We start from the raw sequence: 21,845 nt of genomic DNA, 5'->3' as shown, positions 1-21,845 counted from the left end.
TGATACAGAACATATGCCATCCAGAAGTCACCATCTGCTCGTCCACAGAAAACCATATTTAATAACCTTCTGCACTATAAGAGGGTTTTGCAAGACCAGTTGTTCTTGTTGCAATTGTGCAGTAACGGTGAGGACATGGACCATATTTTAGTTCTTGCGGACCACTGGTGGTCCATGAACCACAGGTTGGGAACCACTGTTGTATAAAAGGTAAAGGTTTCCTCTTATGTTAAATCTAGTCGTGTCCAACTTTAGGGGGTGGTACTCATCTCCATTTCTAAGTCGAATAGCCGTCATTGTTCATAGACACCTTCCAGGTCATATTTATTTATCGTGTCATCAGCAACCAGACATTTGTATTACATTTTAACAAAAACAAACAAACAAACAGACAAAACACATAATTTGCAAGATTGGTAGTTGATTAAATGTCCTTTGACCAGTATCTGGCCACTTGGAGTGCCTCTGGTGTTGCCGCAAGGAGGTCCTCCATTGTGCATGTGGCAGGGCTCAGGTTGCATTGCAGCAGGTGGTCAGTGGTTTGCTCTTCTCCACACTCACATGTCGTGGATTCCACTTTGTGGCCCCATTTCTGAAGGTTGGCTCTGCATCTCGTGGTGCCAGAGCGCAGTCTGTTCAGCGCCTTCCAAGTTGTCCAGTTTTCTGTGTGCCCAGGGGGGAGTCTCTCATTTGGTATCAGCCATTGATTGAGGTTCTGGGTTTGAGCCTGCCACTTTTGGACTCTCGCTTGCTGAGGTGTTCCTGCGAGTGTCTCTGTAGATCTTAGAAAACTATTTCTTGATTTAAGGCGTTGATGTGCTGGCTGATACCCAAACAGGTTATATACTGTTGCATATAAAACTTTAATGAATTTTGTGTTCAGGCTTGGGTTTGACCCCCTCCCATCTCATTGTGTACACATCTGCAAATATAAGTATTCCAAAATCTGAAAAAAAATATCCAAAATACTACTGGCCTCAAGCATTTCTGATAGAAAATACTCAACCTGCATTACATTTTTCTGATTGTACAAATACTGATTAAAAATATACCGGGGTAAACAAAATGAGAATGAATTACCAATATATAGAAAGAACAGGAACAACATCTGTGCTTTTCTGTTCAGTCTGGATGTGCCCTATTATCCAGTGCACTAACCTTTTTTTTTTTTGCTGAGATAGTTTTTATAAGTTTTTTTAAAAAAACTTCCAAGGTTGTGATGAAGCTCCAGAGCCGAAAGGTGGCAGTGCTCCATCTCTTTAATACTTCACGGAGAAGCGGCTGCAATTTCTCTTGAGTCTGGAAATCTGCTTTTAAATGAAAATAACTGGAGGCTTTCTTCACACGATGAAAGGAAGTGCCTGTTTGCTTTTAAGGGCGCAAACTGCAGGAAACCTCCCTTAGGTGAATGTTCCCATTGAAATGTGTATACTCATATTTTTAGCATGTTTCTGGGATGTCAAAATCTATATTTTTAGCATGTGTAGTACAGTGGAAGATTAATAGCATAGCAAAGAAGCAATGGTATAAATGGTTGAACTAGGGTTAGGGTTGTGAGGGGGGTGTCACAGGGGTTGCCAAAGACCATCAGAAAACACAGTATTTTCTGTTGGTCATGGGGGTTCTGTGTGGGAAGTTTGGCCCAATTCTCTCCTTGGTGGGGTATAGAATGCTCTTTGATTGTAGGCGAACTATAAATCCCAGTAACAACAACTCCCAAATGTCAAGGTCTATTTCCCCCAAACTCCACCAGTGTTCACATTTGGGCATATTAAGAATTTGTGCCAAGTTTGGTACAGATCCATCATTGTTTGAGTCCACAGTGCTTTCTGGATGTAGGTGAACTACAACTCAAAAACCCAAGGTCAATGCCCACCAAAACCCTTCCAATATTTTGTGTTGGTCATGGGAGTTCTGTGTGCCAAGTTTGGTTCAATTCCATTGTTGCGGGAGTTCAGAATGCTCTTTGATTGTAGGTGAACTATAAATTCCAGCAACTATAAGTCCCAAATATCAAGGTCTATTTCCCCCAAACTCCACCAGTGTTCACATTTGGGCATATCGAGGATTTGTGCCAAGTTTGGTCCAGATCCATCATTGTTTGAGTCCACCGTGCTTTCTGGATGTAGGTGAACTACAACTCAGTTTGTCATGGGAGTTCTGTGTTACAAGTTTGGTTCAATTCCGTTGTTGGTGGGGTTCAGAATGCTCCTTGATTGTTGGTGAACTATAAATCCCAGCAACTACAATGCTGAAATGAAAAAAATTAGCCCCACCCAACCCCACCAGTATTCAAATTTGGGTGTGTTGGGTATTTATGCCAAATTTGGTCCAGTGAATGGAAATGCATCCTGCATACCAGATATTTACATTGTAATTCATAACAGGAACAAAATGACAGTTATGAAGTAGCAACAAAAATAATTTTATGGTTGGGGGGTCACCACAACATGAGGGGTCATGGCATAAGGGGTCGTGGCATTAGTAGGGTTGAGAACCACTGTGTTAGGGCAATAGGAAGATTGTCTCTTTCTGTATTCTTACTGGTTTAGTTTATTTGAAGATAAAGTAATGTAACCCCAAAGATAATATTGTGAGCTCTTTGGAGGAAGTGCAGGTTAAACCAATGGGATTAATAAATAAACACCTATCTTCTAGCAAACTTCTCAGAATCCTAGGTTCTGAGGAATGTTTTGCTTGGCAAGGAACAGAAGCTTTTTTGCTTTAAGGTGACCTTTGATTTTTGCTGTGAAATTGCTTAGGAAGCAGGTGCAAGCCAGACAACTGGGAAAAAAATCTGCATGTCATTCATAATTAATGTATATGATTTATTTCCATGGATATGTTGAGGGCTACCAGCCCAGGTAGCTTTTTAAACAGGTTTGGATAAATTTAGGTAGAGGCATATGAAAAACCTGAGAGCTAGGGATGATGGAGGAATCCCATCTTTGCAAATTCAGACTCCAAGTGATTTTCATCTCTTGGACTAATTTGATAGTTTGAAAGGAAATTCTCCAACAAATTTGCACTTCCAAAATGTTTTGCTTCAACCAAAGAGTTGGAAGAGGCCTCGTGGATCATTCAGTCCAATCCCCTGCCAAGAAGCAGGAAAGTCGCATTCAAAGCACCTCCAACAGATGGTCATTCAACCTCTGTTCAAAAGCCTCCAAAGAAGGAGCCTCTACCACACTTCAGGACAGTCCAAAACATCTGGAGGAGCACAGTTTGAGAAATACTGGTTTAGACTAATATTTGGAGTGGATTCATTGCCCTACTAAGATGGGAGCAACCAAGATGGGAACACCCTCCCTATAGATATTAGACTGGCCACCTCCCTTTTGATATTCCGGAGAAAAGTCAAGACGTGGCTTTTTGAACAAGCGTTTGCAAATGCAGAGTAACTTACATAGTAAGATGGAATGACTAGACAATGAGTCCGGACAATGTTTTAAGCAAGGAGACACTATGAATTTATATTTTATTGATTTGTTTAGTTTTTATTATATGTTACGTTTCTAATTGTATTTATGACATTGTAAGCATTGAATTTTGCCCTGTTAACTGCCTTGAGTTGCCTACGGGGGTTTCAGCCCCCCCCCCCCCCCGAAATTCTCATGGTGGTTCGCGAAAAGGCCTTAGTGGTGCATTATTTAAACTGTTATGTTTATTCATATCATGATCTGATCACCATACTCAATATATCCCATATGCATGGGGGTATTGGGGTAACGATACAAAAGGTTTGCTAAGCTAGACCCTCTTTCACTCAGACTCAGCCCCCCCCCGAAACTCAGCCCCCCAAAACCCCCCCTGAAAAAAACTTAGCCCCCCCCCCCCCCCCGAATTGAAATCCTGGCTATGGGCCTGTGTGGAAGAAATGAAGTCATATATTTGAAATGTAGCTCAACACATGGGGAAATTATCCCAAACTGCATGTGTACACCTTGAGTGAAGGGGCTGTAGAAACCCAACCCATCCATTCCTCAAGATCCTGCAACTCTCAAGGATTACTCTCGAGAGTAACTGTCCCAGCTTTGCCGGTATCAGTAAGACTCCTTATATGCGCTTCTACCCACTTACCCATTCTTGTTGGCAAGCAGCTAAACCGATATGTGCAGAAGTGATCTCCAACAGTCATTAAAAGAAAAACCTTTTATTATAAATGATTTGTTTCACTGTCTCTTCTAGAACAGCCAGCTTCACAGTCTGTGGTTTTTAGAGTGAGAACCTCTTTCTACCCAGACAGATTCTTTCCATGTAGGGATAGATTTTGCGTCGTAATCAAGGGAGAAATACAAGTGCATAAGACTTTTGCTCAGACTAGAAATTCCACACCATCTGTTCCAGCTGTTGTTCAGCTGCATTTTTAGCAAGCAACTGCTTTGCTGCTTAAAAAGAATTACGTGTGTATAGAGACACAATGACTACAGGCAAGAACCGCCACGGAACCTGTTACTTGGTGTATAACAAAACACCCATAAGTGGTGCTGAATAATTTAGTGAACACAATGCATTCCAGGGGGAAAGGGGGTTTTGTTTGTGTGTTGGCTGTGCACACATGTTAGAGATTGGCATTTGGTTTTTAGTTGGCAAATGCTCACTCATGATGCAAATGGCATCTGCTGTACATGCTTGAAAAGTAGGTTGCTTTTGTGCAGAGTTTCCTGAATGATTTTAGTCTTTGCCAAAGAGAGACTGATACTTACATGATACTTACTTGTGTGTTTATGTGTACATGGATAGTGGATATTTTTATGCACAGCTATTGAATCATAGAATCAAAGAGTTGGAAGAGACCTCATGGGCCATCCAGTCCAACCCCCTGCCAAGAAGCAGGAATATTGCATTTAAATCACCCCTGACAGATGGCCATCCAGCCTCTGTTTAAAAGCTTCCAAAGAAGGAGCCTCCACCACACTCCGGGGCAGAGAGTTCCACTGCTGAACGGCTCTCACAGTCAGGAAGTTCTTCCACATGTTCAGATGGAATCTCCTCTCTTGTAGTTTGAAGCCATTGTTCCCTTGCGTCCTAGTCTCCAAGGAAGCAGAGAACAAGCTTGCTCCCTCCTCCCTGTGGCTTCCTCTCACATATTTATACATGGCTATCATATCTCCTCTCAGCCTTCTCTTCTTCAGGCTAAACATGCCCAGCTCCTTAAGCCGCTCCTCATAGGGCTTGTTCTCCAGACCCTTTGTATTCTAAACAATTGGAAATTGTTTAGAATACAAAGCATCATTGAAAAGGGAATGTTAGCCAAAGGGCCATAGTAATTATCCAACTCAAATATAAGTATATAAATGCAAGAAAGCTTATCTATATAATGCAATTGAGAATAATAGAAAGGACCTGTTATACAGAAGCTATGTATCAGCTCTGGCTTCTCATGCAGGACATAAGAGAACCCTCCCAAAGGATGGTTAATCATCCAGGCATCCCCTGGGTAACGTCCTTGTTGATGGCCAATGCTTTCACACCAGAAGCAACTTGCAGTTTCTCAAGTCGATCCTGACACAACCCCCCCCCCCCCCTGAAAAAATAATGCTTTTCATTATTATGAGTTTTCAAGTTGTTTCTGGCTTATGGTGATCCTAAGGCAACCTGTTATAGGGATTTCTAGTGGAGAGATGCTTATGGTAATCCATTGAGTGGCTATGGCTGAGCAGGGATTTGAATCCTGGTCACCAGAATTGTAGTCCAACACTGAATACCCACAATACTGCACTGACTCCTGAATTCCAGATACTGGTAGTTCTTCTGTCACTGTTTCACGTCTATGAAGATCTTGATTACATTGAATGAATTGAATAAATTGCAGGGGATTGGACTGGTTGGTCCATGTGTCCAACTCTTTGATTCTATGAATTGGTACAATGTGAAAGAGAAGTATGAAAACTGACAAAGTTAGTTTCCTCTACTTGCAAACAGGAGTGCTTACTCTTGATGGAACTGCAACTCCAAACATTCATCACCATTGGCTATGCCAGCTGGATGTTCTGGAGGTGCAGTCCAAGAACACTTGGAAACTTGCATGATTTCCATCCCCAAGGTTGAAGTAACACCTTGCTGATAGTGCCTTGTGACGCTAGACAACTGCCATTGTCTATTTTATTCCTCCATCAGTGAAATAGAGAAAGAAATTAGGGTCAGGAGAGAAACAAAACACTGTAGGGTACAGTTGGCCTTCCACATATGTGTCTCATTTTTTTTTGCTGAATTAATTGTTGACAGGGTTGTTGTAGGTTTTTTCAGGCTGTATGGCCATGGTCTAAAGGCATTCTCTCCTGACGTTTCGCCTGCATCTATGGCAAGCATCCTCAGAGGTAGTGAGGTCTGTTGGAACTAGGAAAAAGGGTTTATATATCTGTGGAATGACCAGGGTGGGACAAAGGACTCTTGTCTGCTGGAGCTAGGTGTGAATGTTTCAACTGACCACCTTGATTAGCATACAATGGGCTGACTGTGCCTGGAGCAAACTTTTGTTGAGAAGTAATTAGATGTCCCTGCCTGCTTCCTCTCTGTTGTTGTGCTGTTACAATTTTAGAGTTTTTTAATACTGGTAGCCAAATTTTGTTCATTTTCATGGTTTCCTCCTTTCTGTCTAAATTGTCCACATGCTTGTGTATTTCAGTGGCTTCTCTGTGTAGTCTGACATGGTGGTTGTGAGAGTGGTCCAGCATTTCTGTATCTCAAATAAAATGCTGTGTCCAGGTTGGTTGACAGTTTTGATCAATCTTTTTTTCTAGGCGTCTCTGCATCCACCAATGCAACTCTGTCTGTATTCAACTTCCATCAGAATGTGACCATATGTAAAGTTGCCCTGGAGGACTTAGAGATTTCTAGACAGGCGTTTTCTCCAGTAAAATAAAATAGTGTTCTTTTATTTGCAGTTTCCTCTCATTTGTGGATCCCTGGACATCTAATCCCAGCCAATATGGAGGGCTGGTTGTAGTTTCTTGTCTCTGCATGTGATAAACAAAGCTCTGTCGTCTGGTTTGGCAGTTTTGACTGCAGGTGTACTGAGTGATGTGCACCAGTATACACAAGTAACTATTTTTTAAAAAAACAAACCAACATTCAGACATAACAAGATAATGATTAATTAAACCAAATTCATTCAGATTAAGGGCTGATTTACCAAAAGGCAGGAGTGTCTGGTTCACTTAGCAAAAATATCAATCATAGAATCATAGAATCAAAGAGTGGGCCATCCAGTCCAACCCCATTCTGCCAAGAAGCAGGAATATTGCATTCAAATCACCCCTGACAGATGGCCATCCAGCCTCTGTTTAAAAGCTTCCAAAGAAGGAGCCTCCACCACACTCCGGGGCAGAGAGTTCCACTGCTGAATGGCTCTCACAGTCAGGAAGTTCTTCCTCATGTTCAGATGGAATCTCCTCTCTTGTAGTTTGAAGCCATTGTTCCGCGTCCTAGTCTCCAAGGAAGCAGAAAACAAGCTTGCTCCCTCCTCCCTGTTGCTTCCTCTCACATATTTATACATGGCTATCATATCTCCTCTCAGCCTTCTCTTCTTCAGGCTAAACATGCCCAGCTCCTTAAGCCGCTCCTCATAGGGCTTGTTCTCCAGACCCTTGATCATTTTAGTCGCCCTCCTCTGGACACATTCCAGCTTGTCAATATCAATCAATCAATCAATCAATCAATCAATGAACACTGCACTAAACCTCACAACTCAATACTCTCCATTTATTTATGTTGTGTCAAAAGTATTGCATAACTATAAAACTGATAAAATGAAGGGAGCAAAAGCAGCTAAATAATTTTAGACCAGAAATGGGCAATAGCAACTGCATTATCTGTAGCTTTAAGCAGTACTTCCTCTGTGCATAAGGCAGGGCATTGTGGCCAAGCATACAGATGCGGAGTTGTTTGTTCTGCTCCACAGCCACACAAGGTGGAGGATTCTTCTAGGTAGTGCCATTTTGTCAGGTTGTCTTTTGATCTGCCAACTTCACTTCTGAATCTGTTTAAGGGCTTCCAAGTTGCCCATTTTTGGTTTACCCCTGGGGGACGACAATCCAGTTGGAATTACTTGATTTTGCTGCCCACAAGGATATTCTTGCTGTTGCTGGAGGAACATTTAGAGGAGTGGTGGTTCTCATGAAGTCTATTGGGAGGAGGCCGATAGCCATACTTACTCTCCATGTTCACCACGTTGTCAAACACATACGGCACAGCACAGGCAGATTCTACCATGCTACGAAGCTTCTTCAATTGACCTTCTTTGCAGGCCTAGGTGTGACATCGTTCTTGGTGACGTTTTCCATTTCCCTATTTTTTTAATCGTTCTTACTTTTCCTGACATTTAATCCCTTTGGCTGTCATGTTCTGATGTCACTGGTTGCTATGTCCAACAGGATAGCATCTTGCGCATCTATAAATAAAATTTCCTGGGTCACCATGGCAGCCAAGGTGGACTAATAAAGCTGGAAATAATGAAAAGAAATAGTAGTAGGGGATGTCAACATGGAGTTAAAAAAACAAAACAAACAGCTGCTGGGTAAACAAAAGGACACCAGGATCTGTGCTTGAAATACTAGATGGCTTCTCTGCTCGTTTTGCCAACCCTAGCATATTGGAGGAGTCTTTTGTTAATACAGCTGATAATTGCATGCATCTCCCACCCCTTGCTATAATTTATATTGAATGAAAACATTACTGAAAGACTGTATTACTTAGGACAGTAGTTCTCAACCTGTGGTGTTTTGGCCTACAACTCCCAGAAATCCTAACCACTTTACCAGCTGTTGGGATTTCTGGGAGTTGAAGGTCAAAACATCTGATGACCCACAGGTTGAGGACCACTGCTCTAGGAGATGACCAGAGTTTGAAGACCTGCTCAGTTAAGAAAACCCACTGGATGAGCTTGGGCAAGTCCATCTCTGAGCCCAATTCAAAGTGCTGGTTCTGACCTATGTAGCTCTATATCAGTGGTTCTCAACCTGGGGTCCCCAGATGTTTTTGGCCTTCAACTCCCAGAAATCCTAACAGCTCGTAAACTGGCTGGGATTTCTGGGAGTTGTAGGCCAAAAACATCTGGGGACCCCAGGTTGAGAACCACTGCTCTATATGGTTCTGGCCCAGCTTACTTGTCCAAACGCATCCACCCCTACGTCCCACCTCGAAGCCTAAGATCATCCGAGGAAGCCCTTCTCTTGCTCCTGTCAACAGCACAAGCTTGGCAGGGATGAGAGACAGGGCCTTCTTGGCAGTGGCTCCCCACCTATGGAACACACTGAGGTTAGATCAGCCACCTCCCTCCTGTCGTTTTGAAAGAAATTAAAGACATGGTTTTTGGACCAGGCTTTTGAACAATAGATGCAAGCAGCACCTTAAAGGGTTGTTGGAATGACAATATGGCTGACAAGACTGTTTTACTGTTTTTAATGGTGGCTTATGTATTCTTTAATTATGTCTTATGTTCATTTGTGGTTTTATTACTGAAATTGTTATGTCGTGGCCTCATAATGGGGCCCATTGTAAGCCGTCCTGAGTCCCCCTTCGGGGGTTGAGAAGTGACGGGATAGAAATATGGGAAATCAATAATATTTTCTCAGCGTTAGAGGAAAGCAATGGCAAATCTTTTCTGCATAAACATAAATAGGAGATGATTGCTTTAGCTCTGGCATCAGTCCCACCAACACAGAAGGCTACTTCTGAAGGTACAACAAAAGCAGATAATTGTTAAAGATTCACCATATATTTACTTTTCATAGAATCATAGAATCAAAGAGTTGGAAGAGACCTCATGGGCCATCCAGTCCAAACCCCTGCCAAGAAGCAGGAATATTGCATTCAAATCACCCCTGACAGATGGCCATCCAGCCTCTGTTTAAATGCTTCCAAAGAAGGAGCCTCCACCACACTCCGGGGCAGAGAGTTCCACTGCTGAACGGCTCTCACAGTCAGGAAGTTCTTCCTCATGTTCAGATGGAATCTCCTTTCTTGTAGTTTGAAGCCATTGTTCCACATCCTAGTCTCCAGGGAAGCAGAAAACAAGCTTGCTCCCTCCTCCCTGTGGCTTCCTCTCACATATTTATACATGGCTATCATACCTCCTCTCAGCCTTCTCTTCTTCAGGCTAAACATGCCCAGCTCCTTAAGCCGCTCCTCATAGGGCTCGTTCTCCAGACCCTTGATCATTTTAGTCGTCCTCCTCTGGACACATTCCAGCTTGTCAATATCTCTCTTGAATTGTGGTGCCCAGAATTGGACACAATATTCCAGGTGTGGTCTAACCAAAGCGGAATAGAGGGGTAGCATTACTTCCCTAGATCTAGACACTAGGCTCCTATTGATGCAGGCCAAAATCCCATTGGCTTTTTTTGCCGCCACATCACATTATTGGTTCATGTTTAACTTGTTGTCCACGAGGACTCCAAGATCTTTTTCACACGTACTGCTCTCGAGCGAGGCGTCCCCCATTCTTTGCATTTTGTTTTTCCTACCAAAGTGGAGTATCTTGCATATATGCTGTTTTCCTCTATAGTGCTTCAGGTGCCTCTTTTTATTTTGCAGATACATGGTAGAAACGTCTCTTTATCCTAGCCACCTTTGAACATTTCCATACCTTGCAATCAGTGGATGGATTATACATATGTTCTATGAACATAAGAAATGTAAATGTGTATGTGCAAGTGTATACGTGTCTTCATGTTGCCTGTTGGACTACGAATTTCGTAGTGTGTTTTTAGGCAAAGAATACTCATAGATAGTTTTTCCTGCTTCTTCATCTGAAATATAGCCTACAGGACCTGGTTGGGTATATATGCTGTTTCATAATTCAGACTCCTAGAAAGCAATATTGAGGAAATGTAATATAGTGTGGCAAAGTACTAACTGTTATTGCCTAACATTAGCAAATGTCATGGCAATATCCTATTCCCTCCATACCTTTTTGTGTTTAATTAGCACCTGTAAGGAAGAGCAGTCAGATCGTATTTTATCTTGGTTTCTAGATACTTCTCCCCGGTGTACTAACAATATTTGGAATGATCACCAGATAAATAGACTTAGAAAGTGTGTATGGTAATGTTTAGTGCCTCCGGTGACATTAGAAATTCCTTACTGTGCTGTAAGAGCAGCATCTTCAACACACACCTCTTTTTGTACTATTTTGCACTTTCATATTTCAAAAATTATATGCAGATTGAATATCCCTTAAACAAAATGCATGGCACCAGAAATATATAGGATTGTTTTCCAGATTTTGTAATACCCGTATTTGCACATATGTACACCATAGAATCATTGAGAGGGAAGAGACCACATTTACCATCCAATCCAACCCTATTCCACCAAGAAGCAGGAAAATCACCGTACAGCTTCAGTTTAAAAGCCTCCAAATAAGAAGCCTCCACCACACTCCGGGGCAGAGAGTTCCACTACTGAACAGCTCTCACAGTCAGGAAGTTCTTCCTAATGTTCAGGTGGAATCTCCTTTCTTTCCTGTAGTTTGAAGCCATTTTTCCGTGTCCTAGTCTCCAGGGCAGCTGAAGACAAGCTTGCTCCCTCCTCCTTATGACTTCCCCTCACATGTTTATACATGATCATCATCATGTCTCCTCTCAGCCTTCTCTTCTGCAGGCTAAACATGCCAGGCTCTTTAAGCCATTCCTCATAGGACTTGTTCCCCAAACCCATGGTCCTTTTAGTTGCTCTCCTCTGGACACATTTGAGTTTGTCGACATCTCCCTTCAATTGTAGTGCCCAGAATTGGACACAGTGTGATTCCAGGTGTGGTCTGACCAAGGCAGAATAGAGGGGGAGCATTGACTTCCCTGGATCTAGACACTAGACTCCTATTTATGCAGGCAGCAGAAAATAAGCTTGTTCCCTCCTCTTGATGACTTCCCCTCACATGGCCATTGTGATATCTCCTCTCAGCCTTCTCTTCTGTAGGCTAAACATGTTCAGCTCTTTCAGCTGCTCCTCATAGGGCTTGTTCTCTAGAATCTTGATCCTTTTAGTCACCCTCCTCTGGACACATTCCAACTTGCCAACATCTCCCTTCAATTGTGGAGCCCAGACCTGGACATAGTGTGATTCCAGGTGTGGTCTGACCAAGACAGGATAGAGGGGAAGCATGACTTCCCTGGATCTAGATATGAATCCAAGCATGAAATCCCTTTATGTTTCACACACACCTTTAACAGACGTGGCCCAAAAGTAATTTGATACAATCTATATAAATAAAAATGTAATGTTCGTTTGTGGGATTAACATAACTCAAAAACCACTGGAGGAATTGACACCAAATTTAGACACTATACCACTAACAAGTGACAATCACTCATAATCCCCCCTCCCAAAAAAAAACATCAGAAAAGACTTAAAAACCCAAAAAAACTAAATGATGATACAGAAAGAAAGGGAAGGAAGGGGAGAAAGAAAGAAGGAAAGAAAGAAAGAAAGAAAGAAAGAAAGGGAGAAAGAAGGAGGGAGGGAAAGAAAGAAGGAAGCATGGAAGCAAAGAGTGAAGGAAGGAAGGAAAGAGGTAGAGAAGGAAGAAAGGATAGAAAGAAGAAGGAAAAGGAAGGAAAGATGTAGAGAAGGAAGGAAGAAAATAAGGGAAGGAAGGAAAGGGAGCGAAGAAAGGAAGGAAAGAAGGAGAGAAAGAGGGAGGGAAGGAAAGAGAAGGAAGGATGGAAGCAAAAAGCAAAGGAAGGAAAGAGGTAGAGAAGGAAGAAAGGAGAGAGGGAGGGAAGGAAAGAAGGAAAGAGAAAGAAGGATGGAAGCAAAAAGTGAAAGAAGGAAGGAAGGAAGGAAGGAAGGAAGGAAGGAAGGAAAGAGGTAGAGAAGGAAGAAGAGAAAGAGGAAGGAAAAGAAAAGGGGAAGGAAGCAAAGAAGAAAAGGGAAGGAAGGAAGGAAGGAAGGAAGGAAGGAAGGAAGGAAGGAAGGAAAGAGGGAGTGAAGGAAGAGGGGAAAGAAGGAGAGAAAGAGGGAGCAAAGGTTGGCCATAGCAACATGTGGTGGGTACAGCTAGTATTGTAAAATATTTTTGTGCACGATACAAAGTTTGTGATCATTGAACCATCTGAAATCCACCCATGTGGACAGTTTTGGAATTCTGAATAAGGAATGTTCAAATTGTGTCTGTATAAGTCAGGCATGGGCAAACTGGGGCCTTTCCTCCAGGTGTTTTGGACTTCAACTCACACAATTCCTAACAGCCAGTAGGCTGTTAGGAATTGTGGGAGTTGAAGTCCAAAACACCTGGAGGAAAGGCCCCAGTTTGTTCATACCTGGTATAAATCAACCTCTTAATTCAACAAGATTTATCTTAAATGTTGGTATATGTTTAGGCAGTTTAATTTTCTTTATAGAATAAATGTATTTAATTGCACATTGGGGCCTTCCTTTTCTCTGTTACAAAGTGATGGGGTGCACCTGCAGGGAGTGAATAAAGCGACACAGGAGTGACCATACAAAATATGCAAGCGAGCCCTGTTGCTCTGATGGCCTGACTTGCTGGAGCTTGGTCTCGGGATAATCCTCCGATGTCAGATTTCCGTAAGGCCAACATGTGACACGCAGCTTTGCCTTGCGATGAAGAAGTGTGCTTTGCTGGTATTAAGGGGCTGGTTGGAAGCCTCGGCTGCTTCTTTCAGGATGTTTGCACGCACTCTCCGTCTCTGGCGCATCACCTTCTGTAGATCTTTCTCTCAACAGCCGCCTTGCTGGAGGTCTTTGACGTGAACACTACTTAACGGGCTCTTGCCTACGCGCAGCTCTGTGCTTCTCTTTCCTCCGTGCTTTGTCTTTAATTAAAAAGGAAAGAAAAGGAAAAAAAAGAGAGGAGGGGGTAGTGTTGCCACTAGATTTGACTCCTTCCCTCCTGCCTCTTCCACCTGTCTCTGAAGCGCAATGTCCTCCCATGGTTAGGAGCTGAGCACCGTCAGGCCGATTGAGCACCACGGAAAGAAGGAAAGGGAGAGAAGGACACACAAAAAAGAAGGCTGTATGAAGAAGCAGCAGCAAGCCTGGACTGAAAAGCAACTCTGTTCCCTTGTAACATGAACAATAGCCTGCAAGTTAACCTGCCCAGGAGCTGGGCCAATTCGAGCAGCTCCCTCCAGGAAAAGTCTGAACACTCTTTCTTTCTTTTCTACTACTACAGGATGGAGGATGAGGCGGTTTTGGATCGAGGGGCCTCTTTCCTGAAGCACGTCTGTGATGACGAGGAGGTGGAAGGTAAGGAATTGCTTGGGGAGCTTGGCTCTATGTGTATGTTTTGTCTGTTTCTTTGGACCAAAATAGACCGAACTTTCTTTTCATAGTCAAAACTCCTTGTCAAGTGTTCAAAGCTAAACCTCTCACACATGCAAAATGGCAGCAGCACAATAGTGATGGTAACTGGGTACGTGCCTGTTAAAGAAAACAGAGTTGTAAAATGTCTATGGGATGCTTGTACACACTCTCTGTGTTATTGTTCTCTCTGTTTCCAAGTATATGCGCCGCAGCTCAGTAGTTGGGCACTAGGTTTCCTTGGTGTATGCAGAATATTCAGTGGTGCCTACTAAATATCGCAGCTGTGTGTGTGGATAATAATGTGCCCGGCAACACACTCAAAGAACCTGACACTAAATGAGGCCAGCAGGGCTGGCTTTGAGAGGAGGCCACCGAGGGCCAGAGGGGGTGGGGCTGGCGGCTCTAAGAGGATCACTTTTTTTCCCCCCTGAGGGATTCTTTCAGATCAGGACATGACTTTTTATGATGAGAGGCTTTCTTTCCCCTCCCTCCTTCGGCCTGAGACTTCATTCTGCACAACTGCTACAGCCACCTTCAGACATAAATAAAGTTTCCCCTTTCCACCTCACGTCCCCCAAAATAATAATAATAATAATAATAATAATAATAATAATAATAATGCTTTATTTTTACCCCGCCACCATCTCCCCAAGGGACTCGGAGCGGCTTACATGAGGCCAAGCACAACAACACATCAATAAAGCAAGAAAGCAATAAACAAAACAATACAATGGGTTGTTGTAGGTTTTTTCGGGCTATATGGCCATGGCCTAGAGGCATTCTCTCCTGACGTTTCACCTGCATCTATGGCAAGCATCCTCAGAGGTAGTGAGGTCTGTTGGAACTAGGAAAAAGGGTTTATATATCTGTGGAATGACCAGAGTGGGACAAAGGACTCTTGTCCGCTAGAGCTAGGTGTGAATGTTTCAACTGACCACCTTGATTAGCATATAATGGCCTGACAGTGCCTGGAGCAAACCTTTGTTGAGAGGTGATTAGATGTCCTGGTTTGTTTCCTCTCTGTTGTTGTGCTGTTGTAAAACAATACAATGCAATACAAATTAATATAAGTCACATATAAGCAACAACACACAAGGATTTAAAACCTATGATATATGCATGTATGCCATCGAGTCTGGGGATAGAACCAAAAACTGGAAAGTTACTTATAAAAAGTAATTCATCCCCACCACACATTACACTGTATGTTTGTGCCTTCAAGTCACCTGCCGATTTATGGCGACCCGCATGGATTTATTTATTTATTTACATCATTTTTATCTTGCCCATTTCAGCCTGAAGGCAACTTGGGGAGTGTACAAACCAGCAACCATTAGATGCTATTCTTCTTCTTCACAACAGAAGAGACTTGAGCTCCTGTCACGACCAAAAAATTAGATGCTATATAAAAAAACATACACAAGTCAGTTAAAACAATTTAAATCACAACCTAAATACATATACAAACCATAACAACTATAAAAAAACTATAAAAGTCTATAAAAACAGTGTCTTCAATCCAATTCCTCATTGGGTTTTCTTAGGGCCCATCGACACAGCCCTATATCCCAGAATATCAAGGCAGAAAATCCCACATTATAATAATAATAATAAACTTTATTTAATACCACGCCACCATCTCCCCAATGGGGACTTGGGGAGGTTTACATGAGGCCAAGCCCAACAGCATATTACAATAAAATAAAACCAAAAGACAATAACAACACAGTAAAATACATACAACATATGGGTACAAAAAAAAAGATAAAGCAAAATCATACTCAATAAAATAACAATGAGCAGACCGCATGTTCGAAATAAAAAACTAAAAAACTAAAAATACTAAAATCAGGATGAGACAGGGATGGAGCAGATTGTTTGTAAGGGAGAAACTCATAAAGGAACGGGGTCATAAAACTAGACCTCAATACAGGCGGGGAAATATATTCTGTGGACAAAAAACCATTGAGGTGGAGGTTCAGAGTGTGGGCTCAGATAACCTAGTTCAAAGCAGATATTGTGAGATTTTCCGCCTTGATATTCTGGGATATAGGGCTGTTTGAAAGGGCCTGTGGTCAAGGAATAATTCAGTGGTGATTTTGCCTCTGAAATATAACCTGCAGCACTTGGTATTCATCGGTGGGCTCCCATCCAAGTGTTAACCAGGGCTGATGCTGCTTACTTCCAAGATCGGACGGGATCTGGTATCTTTAGGGTAGTATTTAGGCCTTCATGTGATGCCATAGGATTCCTCCTCCCCCCCCCCCCCCCCCACACACATATTGTTAAAAGCTTCTGGAGAGAATGGTAGCATCTTTCCCACTCCAAATACCTACATGTTGGCTTCAGGTTTACTTGAGACTAAACACTTTGAGATCAATGTATTGTCAAAGGCTTTCATGACCGGAATCACTGGGTTGTTGTAGGTTTTTTCGGGCTATATGGCCATGTTCTAGAGGCATTCTCTCCTGATGTTTCGCCTGCGTCTATGGCAAGCATCCTCAGAGGTAGTGAGGATGCTTGCCATAGATGCAGGCGAAACGACAGGAGAGAATGCCTCTAGAACATGGCCATATAGCCAGAAAAAACCTACAACAACCCACTCTGAGATCAATTCATACATTAGGCAGTGGTTCTCAGCCTGTGGGTCCCCAGATGTTTTGATTTTCAACTCCCAGAAATCCTAACAATTGGTAAACTGGCTGGTTTTTCTCGGAGTTGTAGGCCAAAATACCTGGGGACCCACAGGTTGAGAACCACTGCTGTAGGGGTTACCTCAGAGGCAATTAGAAGTTTAAATCCAGTTATTAGTCAACAAGAGTAGATCTGTTAATTTAGTGGAATTTACCATTGATTCAGTAAGTCTGCTCTATTTGAGACTAGAAAGTGTTTCATGACTAGGGAAGACTTTGTCCAAATAAAACAGTTTTGTTGTGTAGATATGTCTCTTTGTATTCTAAAAGCATTGGCACCCAAGGGTAGGATTTAAAATAATGTATTGGTGTATTTTAAAAGCCTGATACATTGTATCACATAGGATGGCTGTCTTTTCCATTTTGAAAATTGTTAAAAAGTACAGTTCTGCAGAGCTATACTTTGTTTAAAAATTGAATTGCAACTTTTCAGGGGTGGGGATTGGGAGTGGGGGTGGTGGCTGTCACACTACACAGTTATAGATTCCACTTTAAATCCATGGTTGCATATTGTATAATCCTGAGACTTGCAGATTAAGAAGACATACTTAGGATTCTCATCCAGAGCTTTTTAGTATCCCATCAAACTATCGACTTTAGGATTCTATAGGCAGTTAGGCGTCATGGCAGTTAAAGGAGAATCTTGCAACTGGCTGGCGGGGACGAGAGATAGGGCCTTCACGGTGGTGGCTCCTCGGCTGTGGAACACCCTTCCCGTAGACATCAGGCTAGCCCCCTCCCTGTTGATATTCCGCAGGAAGCTAAAGACCTGGCTGTTTAAGAAGGCATTTGAATAGAAGTGCAATGACTGGTAACTTGACCTCAGGAATGGAACTACGGAAATGGTATCGGATTGTGAACTTGACGATGAGACGACTCGGAATGGCTTTGTAATAATGTTGATGTTTTTGATGAGATGTTTTGATAATGATGTATTGCGGATTATTTTTCACGATGTTTGTATTTTGCACCTGTTTTACTATGTTGTACACTGCAATGAGTCGCCATTAGGCTGAGAATTGCGGTATATAAGCGAAGTAAATAAATAAATAAATAAATAATGTATTGTTGAAGGCTTTCATGGCTGGAATCACTGGGTTGTTGTAGGTTTTTTCGGGCTATATGGCCATGGTCTAGAGGCATTCTCTCCTGACGTTTCGCCTGCATCTATAGCAAGCATCCTCAGAGGTAGTGAGGTCACCTCACTACCTCTGAGGATGCTTGCCATAGATGCAGGCGAAACGTCAGGAGAGAATGCCTCTAGACCATGGCCATATAGCCCGAAAAAACCTACAACAACCCAGAAAATCATAATCCCAGGAGCTTTTAGGATCGGCCATTCATCTTTTATTTTTTAACCAAGGAAAAAATGAATCATAGAATCATAGAGTTGGAAGAGACCTTGTGGGCCAACCCCATTCTACCAAGAAGCAGGAAACCACATTCAAAGCACCCCTGATCTGGGAGTATGGATGGGTTGAGAGTAGCAAGAACAGTCTAAGGAACCAGACATGTCCACCTGTGTTCAGGGATGATGTAGTGGTTCTGAGTCTACCATAAGTTGCAATTGCAGTGGCTTTGGCAGCTAGTTGCCCATTCTTTGTTGACCAGGAACAGCTGTTGTGTAAAGTCTTGGTTCTAGTGGTTTGGCTTTCCTGGACCTTGCTAACCAGTGTATCCAAATTTTGCCTGGAGGATGCTGGCGATCTGTACCCTCATTTCTGTCTAAATCAGAAATGGGCAAACTTCGACCCTCCAGTGTTTTGGACTTCAACTCCCACAATTCCTAACAGCCGGTAGGCTGTTAGGAATTGTGGGAGTTGAAGTCCACAGCACCGGAGGGCCGAGGTTTGCCCATGCCTGGTCCAAATGGTGCATTGGGAAATTGACTTGAGCAGGCCTAATCCCGTGCCATTTACTTTCCTCAATCTATTTGATTGACAGCTTGCTCCCTTACTGGGGTGAATGGATTTGTGATTGTTTTATCTCTTGGAACACTGTCTTTGAACTGCAACAAAAATGCTTGGTGTAGTTAACTTTTGCTTGGGCTCTAAGAGACATAGGAAGCCTGACGCCTGAAGGCATTCTCACACCTGTAACCATGCTGGCAAATTTCTCTTTTTTCTTGAATGGTTTTGTTTGGATGTTTGAAATACTAAGAATTATTAGGATTTCCTTCCTGCAGCTTGCTACTGGAAACAAACAGTGTGGTAACAGGCAGAACGCCAGTACAGTATAACATAATTAGATCCCATTACTTCGGATCTATTACTGTTTGAATGCTCTTTGTTCTTTTGCTCCTGTCCTACCATGGACATGACTTTGTGCTGGTGGAGACTGTGTACATGTAGAGCTTGGGCTTTGCTCTATCCATCGCTGTGTCTTCTTGGAGTCCTGCCACAATTCGTATCTTGAGGATTTCATAGGGTCCAGTTTTTGCATGGACATTCAGTTAAGAGTTCTTGCCCTCCTATTTATTTATTTTTGCAAAAAAAAAATCACGACAGTGTACAGAGACTACTCAGTCTCATCCCCTTTTCCACATTGGAAATGTATTTTCGAAGGCTTTCATAGTTGGAATCACTGGGTTGCTGTGAGTTTTTTTTTACTGTATGGCCATATTTCAACAGCATTCTCTCCTGACGTTTCACCTACATGGGTGGCTAATGGCACCTTCAGAGGTTCTGTTGGCAGTGAAGCAAATGGAGTGTATAATTCCCCGTGGAATGTCCACCCGTGCCTGTTTAAAGAAAGTGTGAATGTTGTAATCAGTAAGCTTGAATTAACATTTGAGTAGCCATTAAGTTTGCAAAGTCAGTCAGTAAGGGTATCTGCATAGAATTGTGGTTCTCAACCTGTAGGTTCCCAGTTGTTTTGACCTACAGCTCCCAGAAATCCCAGCCAGTTTACCAGCTGTTAGGATTTCTGGGAATTTAAGGCTAAAACATCTGGGACCCACAGGTTGAGAACCACTGACAGAGAGGGAGCATGAACATTGTTGCCTAAAGGCATCCTCTGTTTGGGAAGTGTTAACTGGCCCTTGATTGCTTATTTTGGCTCAAAAGATATAATAATAATAATAATAATAATAATAATAACGACAACGACAACGACAACGATGATGATGTGTTGTTGAAATCTTTAATGGCTGGAATCACTGGACTGCTGTGAGTTTTCTGGGCTGTATGGCCATGTTAGGAGGTACTACTGGTCAGTAGTAAGACTGAACAGGGTATAGGGTTACAGCCTGTGCTGGATGGGTTACACTTCCCCTGGAGACACAGGTTTGCAGCTTGGGAATGATCCTGGATGCATCAATGATCCTGGAACCCCTGGTCTTGGGGGAGCTTTTGCACAATTAAAACTTGTGTGCCAGTTGCGCCCATACCTTGGGAAGTATTGCAGTCATCTTGTTACATCCTGAATAGACGACTGCAATACGCTCTACATGGGGTTGCCTTTGAAGACTGTTCGGAAGCTTCAACTTGTCCAATGGGTGGCAGCCAGGCAGCTCACTGGAGCAGCGTACAGAGAAAGGACATCTCCCCTGTATTGTTGAAGGCTTTCATTGCCAGAATCACTGGGTTGTTGTCGTTTTTTCAGGCTATATGGCCATGTTCTAGAGGCATTCTCTCCTGACGTTTAACCTGCATCTATGGCAAGCATCCTCAGAGGTAGTGGGTTCCTCACTACCTCTGAGGATGCTTGCCATAGATGCAGGCGAAATGTCAGGAGAGAATGACTCTAGAACATGGCCATATAGCTGAAAAAATTACAACAACCCACATCTCCCCTGTTCCGTCAGTTCCACTTGCTGTCAGTCTGCTACTGAGCACAATTCAAAGTGCTGGCTTTAGTGTATAAAGCCCACCTAAATGATTCTGGCCCAGCTTACCTGTCCAAACGTATCTCCCTCTATGAGCCAGCAAGGAGGTTAAGATTTGGGAAGGCTCTGCTCTTGATCTCACCTCCTTCATAGGTGCAGTTGGCAAGGATGAGAGACAGGGCCTTCTTAGTGGTGGCCCCTCAGCTATGGAACTCCCTAGCAGTTTGAAAACATTTAAATGTGAGTAGATCAATAGGTACCACTCCAGTGGGAAGATAACAGCATGCCGGCGACATGACCTTGGAGGTGTCTTTGGAGAATGCCGGCACTTCGGCTTAGAAATGGAGATGAGCACCAACTCCCAGAGTTGGACATGACTGGATTTAATGTCAGGGGAAAACCTTTACCTTTACTCGAGTTAAGATAGCGCAACTGAAGATGGGTATCCAAGTGCATCGTTTGCCTTTGCTTTAAAATTCAAAAGAGGTAATGCATATCAAATAAGACCATTTCCCTCTCCCTTGGAGTAGCAGTGATCCAAGAAGAAGACAGATAGGAACCTCCCTCTGTGTGGACCGTGTCCAGCTCAGGAGTTGGAAGTTTCTCCACCCTGCATTCAATCATTCTTAATTTCTTTTGGCTTATATCTTCAGAAGGTGTTCCTGCCCTAGCACTCAGCATGTTCTCACTGAATTGGAATAAAATGTCCAGAGAAATTCATTTCCTTTTCTCTCCTCCCACTTCAGTTCCTAGAAAGGAGTGTCATGCTTGGTGCAGGATTCCTGCCCTCGGTGGTACATTCCTTTCTTGATAGGTAAGGTAGGCATAGATTCCTAACCTGGTGGGGCTTTGGGATGTGTGCTCCAAGATAACCCAATTTTGCAAGGAACGGAAAGCATTTTAAAGCTCCACCTTTATCCTCTTTTCGATAAGGCTTTGGCTCAGGCAGTATGAGTTCCTCTGGAACTGGTGGCAGGCAGCTTCATAGGATGACTTCATAGGGGAGTGGAGGACTCAAGATTTCTCATACAAGAATTCATTTACTGGAATTTGACAGG

At 42.9% G+C, this 21,845-nt stretch overlaps 1 protein-coding gene across 8 annotated transcripts in view; it reads left to right on the top strand.

Annotated features, from left to right (window-relative positions):
• The window catches only part of SLC4A4 (solute carrier family 4 member 4), a 306,105-nt gene that overhangs the window by 71,189 nt on the left and 213,071 nt on the right, over positions 1-21,845 (top strand). For 5 of the 8 annotated variants that reach the window (XM_067468561.1, XM_060779406.2, XM_067468559.1 and 2 more), the window contains exon 1: positions 13,579-14,211. In XM_067468561.1, coding sequence (XP_067324662.1) covers positions 14,034-14,211 — 178 coding nt within the window. In that variant the 5' untranslated portion in view covers positions 13,579-14,033. Of the gene's footprint in view, positions 1-13,577; positions 14,212-21,845 lie in introns of those variants that run through there. The other 3 variants (XM_067468558.1, XM_067468557.1, XM_067468560.1) reach the window with 2 other exon arrangements.

The sequence above is a fragment of the Anolis sagrei genome, chromosome 5, assembly GCF_037176765.1.
Source record: "Anolis sagrei isolate rAnoSag1 chromosome 5, rAnoSag1.mat, whole genome shotgun sequence".
Taxonomy (NCBI): Eukaryota; Metazoa; Chordata; class Lepidosauria; order Squamata; family Dactyloidae; genus Anolis; species Anolis sagrei.
This window is presented reverse-complemented; position numbering and strand designations above follow the sequence as displayed.